General features: G+C 45.3%; 2 protein-coding genes across 2 annotated transcripts; one reads left to right on the top strand and one right to left on the bottom strand.

The window, feature by feature from the left end:
* Positions 1 to 396: 396 nt before the first annotated feature.
* On the bottom strand, positions 397 to 11,030 carry XPC (XPC complex subunit, DNA damage recognition and repair factor). The gene is made up of 16 exons (XM_005142101.3): positions 10,873 to 11,030; positions 10,096 to 10,294; positions 9,450 to 9,574; positions 8,946 to 9,060; positions 8,196 to 8,280; positions 7,577 to 7,734; positions 7,280 to 7,400; positions 6,693 to 6,782; positions 5,357 to 6,289; positions 4,670 to 4,830; positions 4,412 to 4,493; positions 3,857 to 3,991; positions 3,212 to 3,381; positions 2,943 to 3,036; positions 2,220 to 2,309; positions 397 to 1,707 (listed from the first exon to the last, which is right to left on the bottom strand). The coding sequence occupies exons 1-16, from the start codon at positions 10,976 to 10,978 to the stop codon at positions 1,495 to 1,497; spliced, it is 2,877 nt and encodes a 958-aa protein (XP_005142158.2). The 5' UTR covers positions 10,979 to 11,030; the 3' UTR covers positions 397 to 1,494.
* On the top strand, positions 10,939 to 14,138 carry LSM3 (LSM3 homolog, U6 small nuclear RNA and mRNA degradation associated). The gene is made up of 4 exons (XM_005142100.3): positions 10,939 to 11,116; positions 12,031 to 12,141; positions 13,312 to 13,407; positions 13,719 to 14,138. Exons 1-4 carry the CDS (start codon positions 11,096 to 11,098, stop codon positions 13,797 to 13,799), a joined length of 309 nt encoding a protein of 102 aa, XP_005142157.1. The 5' UTR covers positions 10,939 to 11,095; the 3' UTR covers positions 13,800 to 14,138.
* The last annotated feature ends 349 nt before the right edge of the window (positions 14,139 to 14,487 follow it).

Below are 14,487 nucleotides of genomic sequence, written 5' to 3'. Positions count from 1 at the left end.
TTAGCCTGAATTTTGAGCTTTTGTGTTTGTATCACATTAAAGGGATGTCACCTTGTGTCTGATGAAAAAATAAAGTCTTCATTTACTTTTGCCAAGGGCCTGTAGGGACAGGCCAAGGGGAATGGCTTTAACCTGCCCCAGGGGAGACTGAGATGAGCTCTTAGGCAGAAGCTCTTCCCTGTGAGGGTGTTGAGGCGCTGGCACAGGGTGCCCAGAGAAGCTGTGGCTGCCCCATCCCTGGCAGTGTTCAAGGCCAGGTTGAACACAGGGGCTTGGAGCAGCTGCTCCAGTTGAAGGGGTCCCTGCCCATGGCTTGCAGGGCAGGAGCTGCTCCCTGCAGGATGAGCTGCCTGCAGGGGAGGTTTCACAGACCACACACTCTTTCTCCATGTTTTATTTCATTCTACAAATACAATACAAAAATAAAGCTTTTTTTTTCTGAACATAACAAAGCATAAACCATCTTCTTGCATGTTCACCTTTCCTCTGTGCTAGTGCCCAGCAATGACTAGGCTATTCCCCTCTCTTTCTGAAGAGACAGTGTCAGTGTAACTTATGTATAACTACAACAGACAGATGAGCATTTCTACTGCAGGAAAAGCTGGTGCAGATGTAACTCCTCCCAACAGCTTTTAAATGCTGAGGGACTGGGTAACAGTTACACAAACTCTCTGGTTGTAGAGAGTTTTTGTTTCTGCCAATGACAGCCACTTTTTCAGGTTTTGCCTCAGAATGTACCCACGTGGGTCTTGATAAAGCTGAAGTAATTGGAATATATGTGCATATATATGTATACACCTGTATACATGTATATATATATTTGAATACATGTGTGTATTGAAATTAAGATGTATTGCAACTGAAGTTTGACCTGAGGAGAGGGCTTCTCCCTGATTTCTGAAAGCAAAGGAAGATGCAGGCTGAAAAGTCAAACCTGTGCTTCACAAACAGCAGGAATTCCTTAGGAAATAAACTCCCACATTCCTCCAGCTCCTGACTGCATGTTGCCCCTTGCGTGAGGAGGCAGCCTGACCAGAGCTTCACCTCACCCCTGACGTGGGTAAGGTACAAATCAAACGAGGTGTCAGCAGTTCTGTGGCCAGCTTGCTGCAGACTGAACCAGCAGCCATGTGCTGTTGTCCTGAGCAAGCAGGAAAGAATGGGAAGGAAAAAAGTGGGAAAAGCCAGTGCTAATGGAAGAATGCCTCAGAAAAGTGAGTTATTAGTGCCAAGTGATGTAAAAAAGAGCAGAAAACCCTGACAGCACAACGTGATCTCAGAAGGTACCGCTGCACATCCACATCCAAGGATAAAAGGATGGATCTCATTACCTGTGACAGCAAAAGCAGCTCTAGATACTGAGTGAGGCTGATCCCTGACAGCTCAGAAACGTAAGTGAAAGGGCTTAGTCCTCCTAGGTAGAGTGACTGGTAAAGGATATCTGTTGTGACTTGTTCCTGCAATCTGGAAACAGCAAAGCAAACCCTGTTCTGCTCACAGTTTCTCAAAAGGAAACAAATGGGCTTCCTCCCCTTTAATTTCTCGCTTGCTCTTTCTGGTTGTCTTCCCTTCCTTCTTCATCTCCAACTGGCGATTCTGAGGCCAGAAGAGATCCACATTCCCTGCTGCAAGCTCTGAGCTCGGACCTCCTCCTTCTTCAGAAGAGGATCCTGCTCCTTTCCCTGTCGCTGGTGCTGAGGGTTCAGTCTGGAAGAAAACAGGCATGAAAATCAAGGACTTGCTCTAGAAACCACTTGTAACTGCCCACAGCAAAGCAAGCACATAACCAAACTGTCCACACAGCTGCCAGAAAACAGGCAACAAATGAAGAGAGACTGAAACCTCTTCAGGAGAGACTTTTATGGGAGACAGCCTGTAAAAAAGGTAGGGAACAGTTGGTATCTTTGTAGTGGTGCTGCTCAGCTGGGTGGCAGCCTAAAGCAAAACTCAGAGAGGGGATGGGAGCTGACTCTGGTGAGCTCTTGTAGACCCAGCAGTTACACACTGCATCATCAGCCCTCTGTGGGGCTGGGCCATCTCCATCTCACGCATCTACCTATGGAGCATGTGTCACCTCCACTGCTATAGCTTGGGTTCCACCATGCCCTGGGGCTGGAACTGGATGAGCTTTAAGGTCCCTTCCAATCCAGACCACTGTGTGATTCTATGACTCTGAACTACCACCCTGAAAAAGAAATCACTGCTAGAAATGCAGGTACCTTGAAGGAGTAGCGTTTCTTCAGTCTCTCTCTGATGAGAAGTCCTTTTATCAGCAGCTTCCAATTCGCCAGAGCTCTCTTCTCACGCTTCTACATGGGGTTGTTATAGAGAGAAATTTACTACTGTAGGTTTCAATGTATTTACACCCACAGGAAATGGAACTTTGAAGATGTGTGATTTTTTTAATGGCAGTTTCACATCAACTTACATGTCTCATATTACATGATTAGAGGCCGGCAGGATTCTTAACAGTAAAATGTGTTGGTGTCCAGTTATCTGCTAAACACATGAATTGCTGCCACTTTCTAATGGCTCCAAAACTGCAACCTCCTGTGTGTATCCCTCATTTTGGAACAATATTGTTGGAGCAAGTCCAGAGAAGGCCATGGAGATGCTCCAAAGGCTGGAGCAGCTCTGCTCTGGAGCCAGGCTGAGAGAGCTGGGCTGGGGCAGCCTGGAGAAAAGAAGGCTCCTTAAGAGGAGACCTGAGAGCAGCTCCAGTGCCTAAAGGGGCTGCAGGAAACCTGGAGAGGGGCTTGGGACAAGGGCCTGTAGGAACAGGACAAGGCGAATGGCTTTAACTTGATAGAGGGGAGATGTAGATAGGCCCTTCATTGTCGCAGAGCTCCATGCCTCTTGCTATGAGCCTGCCCTTGTTTAACTGTCCATAGTTTCAATTAAATTTACTTAATAAATAGGGAAGCTGCAAAAGTAATTCTCACCTCTTGCTCCTTCCTTTCTATTTCTGCTTGTTCATTCTCCCAGGCAGCAATGAGCACCTCTTTAAACTCCTCACAGACAACGTAGCCATCGATGCTAGGAAGGAAAACACAACGGTGTCAGTTACTAGAAGGAAACAGAAAGGGAGCAAATGCTTGCTGACCAGAATTGTCTCATCAGTGTAACCCATCAGATGTACTCCTTAACACAGGGTATACAACTTGTGCCAGACATCAAGATCTGTCAGGTGCAAGAAAAGAGCTTTACGTACACTGGGTGTGAGTAGCCACCGTGAAAATCAAATCCAGTGATGGCCTGAGCGCAGTCAATGTCCAACTTCCGCGCCACTCTGTTCAGATTCGGGAGCTTCAACTGCACGCAGCCAATGGGTAACATGGATGGCAGGAAGAGATAAACATTTCCATATTCATTCCGAGGAACCTGTCATTGAAAATCAAAGAGGAACAGTGAGAGTCCTGCTCCCTGCTGCAGCACAGGGACTCTCCCTTCCTGCTGATCTGCTATGTTCCACTCCAGCTCTCAATTAGTATTCACATGACAAGGTACAAGCCTTGAGTTTAGCTGCATGGTTATCTCCCAGCTATGTTCTCTGCCCAGGCCTTGCTAGTCAGGCTGTAATGCAGAGAGAATCAGCACAACAAACATGGGACAGCAAACTCAGATCAATGAAATGATGAAGTTGGCAGCCTGCACTGCAAGCACTCATTACTTGGACTGAGGAAGGTCCTCAGTGAAGTTCTGACCATTTCCTCCTGGGTGCAGTAACCTCTGAACTCTTAATCCTGAATCCAGAGGTTATTGACTGTGATTCCACCTCTGAAACATGCAACTTCGGGAAAAATAAAGCCCATGGCTCCACAAAAACACTGCCTTTACCAGCTGCCTTCTCAGCTACCTTTCCATCCACTGCTACAGGCGGCTGAAACTCCTCTGTCTGCCAGCGGCCAAACAGCGCCAGGTCCTCCTTGTCCTGGTTTGTAGGCTCTGCGAGACGTGCCTTCCGAGCCTGGTTGGAAAACCCCTTCACCATCTGCACAAATACAATGACCAAGCCTGTAACATTGCAACAAGCTGCTGGTGACTTCAGACTTCCCCAGGGCATCAAAGGAGAAGGCTTTTGGAGGGAAGAAATGCCCATTTTCTAGTGTCAGTATCCACTGCTTGTAAAGTGGTAACCCATGGCGCCTGTATGCAAAAGGGAGCCAGATTGTGCAGTTCAGATAGAACTCTAGGACGCCTTTGAAGATGGAAAGTGTGCAACTCTGCTCAATACCCTTGGGGTGGGAAGAACAGAGACCTGTGCTTTGGTATATAGGGACTAGAAGCACAGATTCCCAGTAGAGACACCACAAGCCATGCAAGTGAGAAATATACATCTGCTGACAGAGAGAAGGCAAAACCCAAACCAGAGCCTGAACTTTAGAGGGCAGAGGAAGTCAGATCCTCCTACCTTGTAAGGCACTTCTCCGATCCTCACCACACGAGCTTGCTTCAGCCAAGTGTCCTTGGAGTGCAGCGTGTGTACACAGTCCCTATAAAGGCCAGAAGGAAGGAACCATAAGAGTTCTGAAGTCTCTCTAAACTGTTATCACGTTAGGAAGAGTAGAAAAGGTGTATCTAAGTGATACACAAATGCTGTCTGAACAGCTAAATGCCCTTCTTGTCTACGCAGGTGGCCTTAGACTACTGCTGGCACTGCACTACTCACCTGGAGTAGACAGCCTCTCCCCTGCAGTACCCCAGGATAGCAGCTGATTCAGGATAGATTGCCTGGTATTTCAAGAGGTGCCTCTTCAGCGCATAGAGAGGATGGTTTTTATACTCTCCAATTGCTGTTGGTAGAGGTTGATCCTGAAGCTTAACTAGAAACTGTAGGAATTGTACAAAAGAACAAGAGTGATTTCACAACTCTCCTGCACCACCCTTTGTAAGAAAAAAAGAATCATTATAGTATATCAAGGAAAAAAAAACCATCAGAAACTTAATCGGATGCAGCCAGACACCAAAGCATTCTTGTTGCAAATAGGCACTTAGATGTGTACCCAGATCTATGTATTTTAAGGACTCTCTGTGAGAAGGGTAATGATGAACTGTACAGAAACCACATGAAAAAGTTTCCAGCATGGGCCACCCTGTACTTTTGTTATGCAAATTTATATAAAGAGCCACCATTTGATACTATTTTAACCCATCTTTACTCTTTTTACTTTTTAATTTATCTTTACTATCTTTAATCTAATCTATATTCCCTTTAAAACATGTTCAATTGGAACCTTTCAAGCCCAAACACAAACTTCCTTCCTCATGGAAAGGTTCCTAATGCTTTTGGCCTAAATGAGAATCCAGGGACTGGACTCCTGGCACTAAATGTCCTGAGTAACCTCTTGCCATTTACCTCATTTTCCTCCTTCTCGTCTCTTTGCACGTAGGGACTTCTATATGGTTGCAGCGTGTCTTCCCACCAGGCAGGGTCCACACGGCTCTTCCTTGTTGCCGTCATCCACATCGGGTCATACCTTTGTGTCACATCCCTCACGCTCCCATCATTGTCAAATCCCAGGACGTAGGAAAGTGGCTTTGTGGCATGTGTGAAGCACACCTGGGGCTGGCCGACGTTGCCATGAACACAGTCTACACACACCCACTTGTCCTCAGGCTCAAGGAACACCTCCAGCCACTGGTCTGTGCCTGTTGCTTTCCTTACCTCCTGCCCATCATCCTCATCACTAGAAATGATTTTGTTCCTCTTTTTCGGTGCAGAAGCCAAGGCTGGAGATGGACTATTTGCTGGCCTAGGCTCAGCTCCAGATGAATTCTGAGATATCCTCCATTGTGAAGTCTCAACTTCGGGGCTTTTTATAGCTGTTACCTTTGACTTCTGAGAGCCCATTGAGCTCCTCCGCCTTTTAGAGACAGCTTCAAAATCCTCATCAGAGAGATCACTCTCCTCCTCTGAAACCTCAAAGTCCGACACACTGCCCTCATCACTGTCACTCTCCTCTTTGTAACACACTTTGGAAGCCACTCGTCTCCGCCGATTGTTCTTGGGCCTGACTGGAACATCTTTTTCCACCAAACTGCTCTCCCCATTACCAGGTTCCCTCTGTTTCTGGCTGCCTGCAGTCAGCTGTGACTTGCGTGGCCTTTTGGGCTGAGCAGTTTTGGGTTTCTCTGGTTCCTTCTTGTCTTCTTCACCTTCTGAGGATTTCTCTTCCTGCTTGGCCTTCTTGCAGGGGCATTTTTTTGCTGCAGCTTTGGGTGTTATGGCAGAGCTCTTCTGCCCCTGAGAGGTGCTGCTGAAAGGCTGCTTCATGAATGAGCTTTTCACCTGCAAGGAACAGGTAAGCTCACTTTTATCACTTTCTTATGGTTAAGATGTTAAAATATAGACTGAAATCAGCACAAGGTGCATGCAGACCAAAGGTGGTCAGTCTGCATGTCTCAGGGACTTGAAACCTTGAGGCAAATGGCTGAAGAGAGCAACAAGTGTGTGCTAAGTTTTAAAGACATTTAAAGCCACTGAAGACTAAGAAGTCTTTGCAGAAACACACGAAATGGGTGGGTTTTAAAGGAGAAACGTAAAAGCTTGTGTGTTCTGCACTAGAGACAGGCCATGGTCACTCCCAGTTCATGCAGTGATTCACCTGAGGCTGCAACAGCCAGAAAGTTTTTCCAATCCTATTCTCTAAACCCGTGGCCTATTCGTCTTCCACACAGCCAACACAAACTACCTTTGCTTTTGCCTCCTTGAGAGGAACAGGCTGAAGAGACAGCACGAGGCGACACAGCAGCTGTAGGGCTCGCAGAATGATTAAAAATATCTGCAAAAGAGAAAACAAAGCATGTTTTAAGCCCTTTTCAAGGTGCATTAAGAAAAACCCCTCCTGAAATGCCTTTAAAATCTGGGTTCTGTCACAAATCATTTCCATTCCTACCTTTTACCCAGTGCTGTGTACACTGACACGATGTGTAGGTAGCTCAGTTGCTACAGTCCTTAAGCATTGCAGAGTCTTATTTATGTCACTGCTGTGACAGGGATATTGCTGTTAACTCACTGATGAGGAACAAACTCCTAAAGAGCGTAAATCACCCATCCTGCTAGAGCAGCAGCACTAAGTCTCCCAAATCCAGTTGTGCACAGTTCAAATTGAATACTTCAACCACAGGATGACTCCAGATAAAAATACAAGAAGAAAAGGCCAAGAATCATCTAAGTCACCAATTAGTTTTCTCCAAATCCATTCCTCAAACACCACTTCATGTCTTCCCTGAGAGCACTCAAGCATCCAAACTCAGCAGCCAGTGCCCACTCACTTACATGCACCAACTCTTCTTCATCCCGTGCAGCATAGATGGCAAAGCGTCTCTCCAAGGTCGACTGAAGGGACTCTCCTTTGTCAGTGGAAAGCTCGTCATTGATAGTGAAGGTTCCAACAAACCTGAAATAAGGGACACCTCGTTATTGTCTAGCATTTGTGACTCTTCTTAAACTTCACAGTTTATCCTTTCCTTCCCTTGTCCTTAACATCAAAGAATCACTGAACATTAGTAACTACAGGTACCCCTCTCCCTGAAGCCTGGCTCTATATTTTATGTGAGAGCACGAGAGTTTTACCATATCACCAAGTTGGAAAGGTAGTGAAGGTCCACTTGGCCTGCAGGCACTTTAGTGAAGCGGGTGGGGATGATGGAGAGACCAATGGCATGAAGCTCTGGCTGGCTGCAGATCCTGTTTCTGTAGAAACCATTTGCTAATAAACACAGGAGGTGAACCTGAGAGAAAAAAAGTTTCTAAAGTGAGTTCACAAGAGGTTTTCTTTGCATGGTAAAAATAAGGAAGGCTTTACTGCTCCTTTTAACAGAGACAGGCAACAATGAAGCCTCCCAACCACACACAGAGTGGACACAGGCTGTCTTCAGATCACCATCACAAGACAGTAAGGCTTTGAAGTCCCTATTTGTCTCCAGCTCTACAGGACTGACAGTTTAACACCAACAGAATGAGCAGATACATGCTCAGTGGAGAAATACATACCACACTCCCACCTGCTTTGAGTTAGTTTTATAATGCAGCCACTGATGTTTCTAACTTACAGTTTAGGAGAAGTCTAATGAGCAGAGAGGACTACAGGCCCCACATTTTTTCATCAAAATTCGTTTCTTCTTCATTACAAATCAGTTCAGATATCTTTATGCTCATAGTTTTCTCAGCCATTGTTCTCTGTGACCAATACCTTATGTGTGTCCTCACGAACCTCCTTGCTGAAACGCTTCATCATTCTCCGGAGATAGATCTCAAACTCAGCTTTCCTCTTTTCTCTGCATCAGATTGCAAAAGAAATGGAGGTTGCAGGTTTTCTACAGACCTGCCTTCCTAGATTCCTAAACTGAATCAGTTCACAAAGAGAACCCATCTCATAAAGAGAATCTTCTGTGCACACTTAACAGAAGTTCAGTTACTGGATATGTGAATGCAGGATGCATACGACTAATAAACTGCAAACTCTATGTACCTGACTATGAAGAGATTTAGCATACGCAGATGGCCTAAATTCTACCAGTTAGTTTTTGAGGGGTCAATACTAAACTTTTAATTCCTTGGTGTAATGCTCCAGGTGCTGAGGGCTTTCATTTGACCACCTTTTCCCCCCTCAGTAAAACACTGCCATTCAGCCACAACTCTCCTTGAAGAGAGCTACAGCTGTCCCTGCTTTGGGAATGGAGGTATTAAAGCACAGTGAAGTTACACACTTGATTTTCAAGGAAGCTGAAATGCCTCCATTCCCACCAACTGCCATTGAAGATTTCTGGCATTGTCAGTGTGCAAACCATTCTCCATCCATGATCTTGCATCATTCCAACTCAACACTGCCTGCACAAAGTGGGGATTTCCACTCAGAACACAGCACTTCAGTGACAGGCAAGACTTAGCATACTGTTAACATCATCCTTTAATGGCCCTCCACCATCTTCCCTGTTCTTACCTCCTCTCTCTTTTCTTCAGCAGCTCTGGGGTTTCAATTTCTATCTCAATAGGGTTGCTTGGCAGCACTGGAAGAGCAGCAGCTTCTAAGTTATCTGTGGCAGGTTCCTGGAGTTCTGCAAACATAAAGCTCAGTTGGCTTCATGTCCTCTCTCCTTTCCTAGGATGTCACAGTTTTGAATCTTCAAACTCATTCTTAGCTGCTCACAGACACAAAAGCAGCTGAGAAAATGCCTTGTGAATGGTAGCATAAGCTTAACAGAAGCCAACAAATTCAAGGCATCACCATCAGGTCAGTAGTTGTCTGGCTTTTCTCTACTCTGGAACCATTCTAAAAGCACTGTAAGATATGAGCTTTTAAAGATATAGATATGCACATAGAACATACTTTAGTATATATACATTTACCTGAACCCAAATGAGAAACGGTTCCAAAATCAACTTACACAGAAAGAAGCGTATAACAACATTTACTCCTTGAAATTAATAAAAGTGTAATTGTTACCTTCCACGTCTTCCCATTCATCTTCACTTTCATCATCATCATCAGTATTGTCTTCATCCATCTCTTTTTTAATAGGAGATTCTTTCTTCAGCTTTATCTCCTCTGGAGGGGGCTTCAGGGAGTTACTGTTATAAGTTATCATAAAGGCTTAAGATCAGGAAATGGAGGTGCTTTTTTACTTGAGAAAAACAGAAATAGGGAATGAAGCGTGACCTCTGCATCAGTAACTGTCAGATAATCAACAGGTTATCTGACAAGTAAACACAGGTATGTTCTCTGTGACACCGTGCTGATATTATATTTGACTTCAAAAAATCACTAGAGAATTGTATGTTTAAAGATTTCTACTCATCATTTTAACCCCAAATCTCATGCCAGCATTTCTCGTCATGCTGGATTCCATAATGCCTCCCTAGTCCCATGTTAGGACTATGTCAAATGCAGGGAAACTTTGTATTTAAACCCTTACATTTGAAGAGGCTCCCATATTTGAATATGAGAGTACTTCTGTTCAGCTCTGTGAAACAAATGGGACTGATGGGCTAAAACAAATTGCTCACAAGCACATATGCAGCACCAGGCTCTAAGCAAGTAACAGGAAGAGAAAGCTCCTGGAGACTTGAATGAGAAGCAAACTTGCACTTGCCTGCATGTTTCCTCTTTGTTATGATTCCCTTTATTTCTAGGGGTCTTTTTCTCTTCTTTTTTCACTGTTTTTACCCCTTTTTGTTTCGAAGAGTTATTTGTCGAGTTGGAAACTCCAGTATCACACTTTTCTATCTTCTTCTTAGCTGCAGCTTTGGAGTCATTCTTCTTTACTCTGGGCTTTTTCTCTTCAAAATCATCTGCATGGGACAGAAGGAAGGAAGGCTGGGTTAAAGGATGAAGTCTCATCTGCATGGTGATTGGAAACAAAAGCTCCATGGACTTCATTAGAGAAGAAAGTGAGCACTCTCGATGATGAGCCTGTCACTGATCCTGTATAAACAGGTAAGAATTGAACAACAAGATCTGTTTAAGGCACATACTCACAATAAGGTAATGCACAAGAAACATACAATCCCACACTGATTTGTGTTGGAAGGAACCTTAGAGCTCATCCAGCTCCAACACAGGCAGGGACCCCTCCCACTGGAGCAGCTTGCTCCAAGCCCGTGTCCAACCTGGCCTTGAACACTGCCAGGGATGGGGAACCTGTCAAAAGTCTATAAAGATTCCAATAGTCCGACCTTTCCCACATGGATTTACCTCCCCGATTTCTGGTGCCAACCTGGTGACCGCAGGACCCCACGCCTGCAGCCAGAGGTTATGGCCCTTCCCATGCGCTGACACCCGCTGCTCCCTAACCCTCCGCAGCACGAGAGGCCCGGAGGGCACCATGCCCCGGCTATGGCGCAGCTCCCGGCCCGCCTCCCGCACTCACCTTCCTCTTCCTCCTCCGGATCCCCCCGCAGTGCCCGCAGCCCCTTGGATCGCCTCTTGCTGCCGGCATCCGCCGGCCGGGGGGATGCTTTGCGCTTCCTAGCCATGGCCGCTCCAACCGCTGCGGCCCCGCTGTGCTGCCGTTGCCACCGCCCCCCGGCCCGGCCCGGCGGAGGGGAAGGGCCATAAAGTCTCGCGGGAGAGCGCGGGAGGCGGTTTGAAAGATGGCGGATGAGGTGGACCAGGTGAGTGGATCTCAGCTTCTCTCTGTGCTCCCACCGCTTCCCGGCTTCCCCCCGCCGCTTCCCGGCTTCCCCCTCCCGCTTCCCGGCTTCCCCCTCCCGCTTCCCGGCTTCCCCCCGCCGCTTCCCGGCTTCCCCCCGCTGGCATGGGGAGGCCTCCGCGGCTGGAGGTGAAAGTGGCCGGGGATGGGGGTACCTCCTGTGGGAGGCCCCAGCTTGGGCCGCCTTTGTGAGGCGCAGCCCCTCGGGGAAGTGTTTTCGGTGTGAAATGAGCTTGTTTCGTGGTCTCGGTCCTTGCGCTGCCGCCGGGGTGGTCAGGAGAGGGGGCAATGGAGGAACGCTATTGAGATACTGCAAGGATGCTGGAGAGGGATTCTTCATCAGGGCCTGTATGGACAGGTCAAGGGGAACGGCTTTAACCTGCCCGAGGGGAGACTGAGCTGAGCTCTTAGGCAGAAGCTCTTCCCTGTGAGGGTGCTGAGGCGCTGGCACAGGGTGCCCAGAGAAGCTGTGGCTGCCCCATCCCTGGCAGTGTTCAAGGCCAGGTTGGACACAGGGGCTTGGAGCAGCTGCTCCAGTGGAAGGGGTCCCTGCCCGTGGCACTGGATGAGCTTTAAGGTCCCTTCAACCCAAACCATTCCATGATTCTAAAGAATCTCCTCACTAAGGAGATAAGCAGTGTGCCATGCCGTATGCACAGAGATGTTCACATCCTAGATGTGATCCTAAAGCTACACTGAAATCCTTTGCTCAGGCTGATGAACATCCATAGAGTGGTACTATCAGCTGCACTCATCGCCAGTGGGATGCGAATGAATTATTTGGAATATATCCATGTTCTTCCCTGTTTGCTTTCTGTGTCTTGCAACCAGAGGTGTCTTCTGTGCAAATAACTTCTTATATTTTTTTTTTTTTAGCAACAAACAACCAATACAGTAGAGGAGCCGCTTGATCTTATCAGGCTCAGTCTCGATGAGCGAATCTATGTCAAAATGAGGAATGACAGAGAGCTTAGAGGCAGGCTACATGTAAGTAGAGCTTTCAGAACACAACCACGCTTACTCAGCAAACATTGGGCAGCATTTTTTTATGCCCAGTAGACTGTTACGTGAGCTTACCTGTAATACTTGGTTGATTGCTTTAAAAGCCAGTTTAAGAAAGTAATTGTATCTCATGGTTAAAAGCATGAACGTGGTTGCAGAAGGTAAGTTAGAGATCACCTTAGCAACAAGGGTTGAGCCCTTTCTTTTATCCAATGTAAAATGACATTGGTGGAAAAATCTAATCTGTTCAGTGCTCTTATTGCTATTAAATGCTGCTTTAGAGTATTTTGTTTTTTCTTGGCTCCTGAATGATGCTGAGCAATTAATTACACTGCTTTTGGGTTCCATTTCTGTGTTTGAAATAAGCAATAATGCTGCAGACCTTTTGTGAAGTGCCCTGAGGTCTCTTTAAGACTGAATTAAGGGTGAGATTATCATTATCAAACAAGTATCTCAAGGCACACTCTGTGTGGGTATGATGAGATATGTGTTCAGCTGGATTCTCTGCAGGTTTCATTTGTGCAAGTACTTTCTTATGAGAGTTATATGTCTCTTGATGAGACAATCTTTATTACTATTGTCACTCATCCTTCCCAAGTACTGTACTGTGTTGGGGAAGAGTTGCCCCTATGTTAACTGGCCCTCAGCTCTTTTGCGAGCACAAAGATGAGGAGACATCCATGAGGCACACGTATAGTTTGCAGTGTGCTTTTGTAAGGTTTTTGGAACATGTGCCTGTTTTAAATCTTTGGAGCATTGTATGAATTACAGCTTTCATGGCCTTTAAGTTGGCTACAGGCAGTCAGTTCCAGGGGGCTGGACTGGTGGCAGAGAATGTGTAGCTGGTTTAATAGTAATAAAGTGTGTCTGTCTCTGTTCTTGTATGTGTTCTGTATGTGAATGCTTCAGAGCTATTTTCTTTGAGTGTTTCAGTAAATGTGTCTTCCTCTTTTTATATGCTCCAGGGTACCATATTTGTTATTTGTTTCGAAGTACAGCTATAACTGATACTACTTTGTTTTGATATATACAGTGGCATATTTTGATCAAGATCAGGCTAAACTAATTATGTCTGAAAGTCTTGCTGGAATCCTTATTTTAATAAGCTTCTGTTTGAATCCTGAAAGAAGTAATAAACTACCTTCATTCCTACAGGCATATGACCAGCACTTAAATATGATCTTGGGTGATGTGGAAGAAACTGTAACTACAATAGAGATTGATGAAGAAACCTATGAAGAGATCTATAAGGTAAGGACTTGGTTTACCTTTAAAAAAGCTTTCTGTGGGGGTAAGCACTATCAGTTACATTGTTATAGCTTATTGCTGACTGCTTCATGAACCCACAGGAGTTTGGGGCAAATTGTTATGAAAGTACAAAGGATAATCAAAGGCTTGGCATTGTATTGATTGCTTCAGCATGCCAGGGCGTTGTACATTTGAGCTTGTATGTATTGGAGTTGTTTCTAGTGTTCTGTTAACATTGTGTTTGGTCAGATGCTTAGGAGCTGTTGTGTGAACTGCAGTTTTGTGAATGTAAATTTTTCTTTCCTTCTTCATAGTCTACCAAAAGGAATATTCCGATGCTCTTTGTCAGAGGTGACGGCGTTGTGCTTGTAGCTCCCCCGTTGAGGGTTGGTTGAAGCAACAGAGGATTTAACCTTGTTGGGAAGTTTCAGGCTTTTGGACAATGGTTCGTGTTTTGCTCATGTGTCTCAAAATTCTGTATGTGTTTTTTTATAGGCTGGTTTGGGCTGTTCTTTTGGGAAGGGGAGGGAAGGGGACCCAGTTTGTCTTGTGGAAAGTAGATGTAGTCGATTGAAGCAGTGTAAACCCAACCTGATTCTCTCAGAACTGATGTAATTGCTGTAAATGGCCTGCTTTGTCACTTCAGTAAAAGAATCCTTTATTTTCTTTTAATCTTTAATAGCACTGTCTGAATTTTTTGTTTTAAATAAATTTGATGTCTCTTTCACACTTGACTTGTCACGTTTTTATGTCGAATATGTTGTTAGGTGGTTCTTTAGAGCTAGTGCTATGTGAAATTCTAGTATGTAGCCTCACTTCCTGAGAAAATAGTAACTTTGTGTGTGGTGTAATTTCTATCCTTATTAATACCTGAGTCTGGCAGATTGATATATGAGGGGTGTGGGGGGCAATAGTACCTAGATCAACAATATCATTTATAGCTTTTCTGTTTCTGAGTTCTTGATGCTTATTCTTGTAGAAGGGAAATAGTGTTATGTGTGTATATATATGTATATATGCATCTTCCACTTAATATATGTAAAGAAGATATGAAAAGAACTTCTTTACAGTGTTTTCAGATGT

Source organism: Melopsittacus undulatus, chromosome 9 (genome assembly GCF_012275295.1).
Source record: "Melopsittacus undulatus isolate bMelUnd1 chromosome 9, bMelUnd1.mat.Z, whole genome shotgun sequence".
Lineage (NCBI taxonomy): Eukaryota > Metazoa > Chordata > Aves > Psittaciformes > Psittaculidae > Melopsittacus > Melopsittacus undulatus.
Note: the sequence above shows the minus strand (reverse complement) of the source record. Positions and strands in the feature narration are given on the sequence as shown.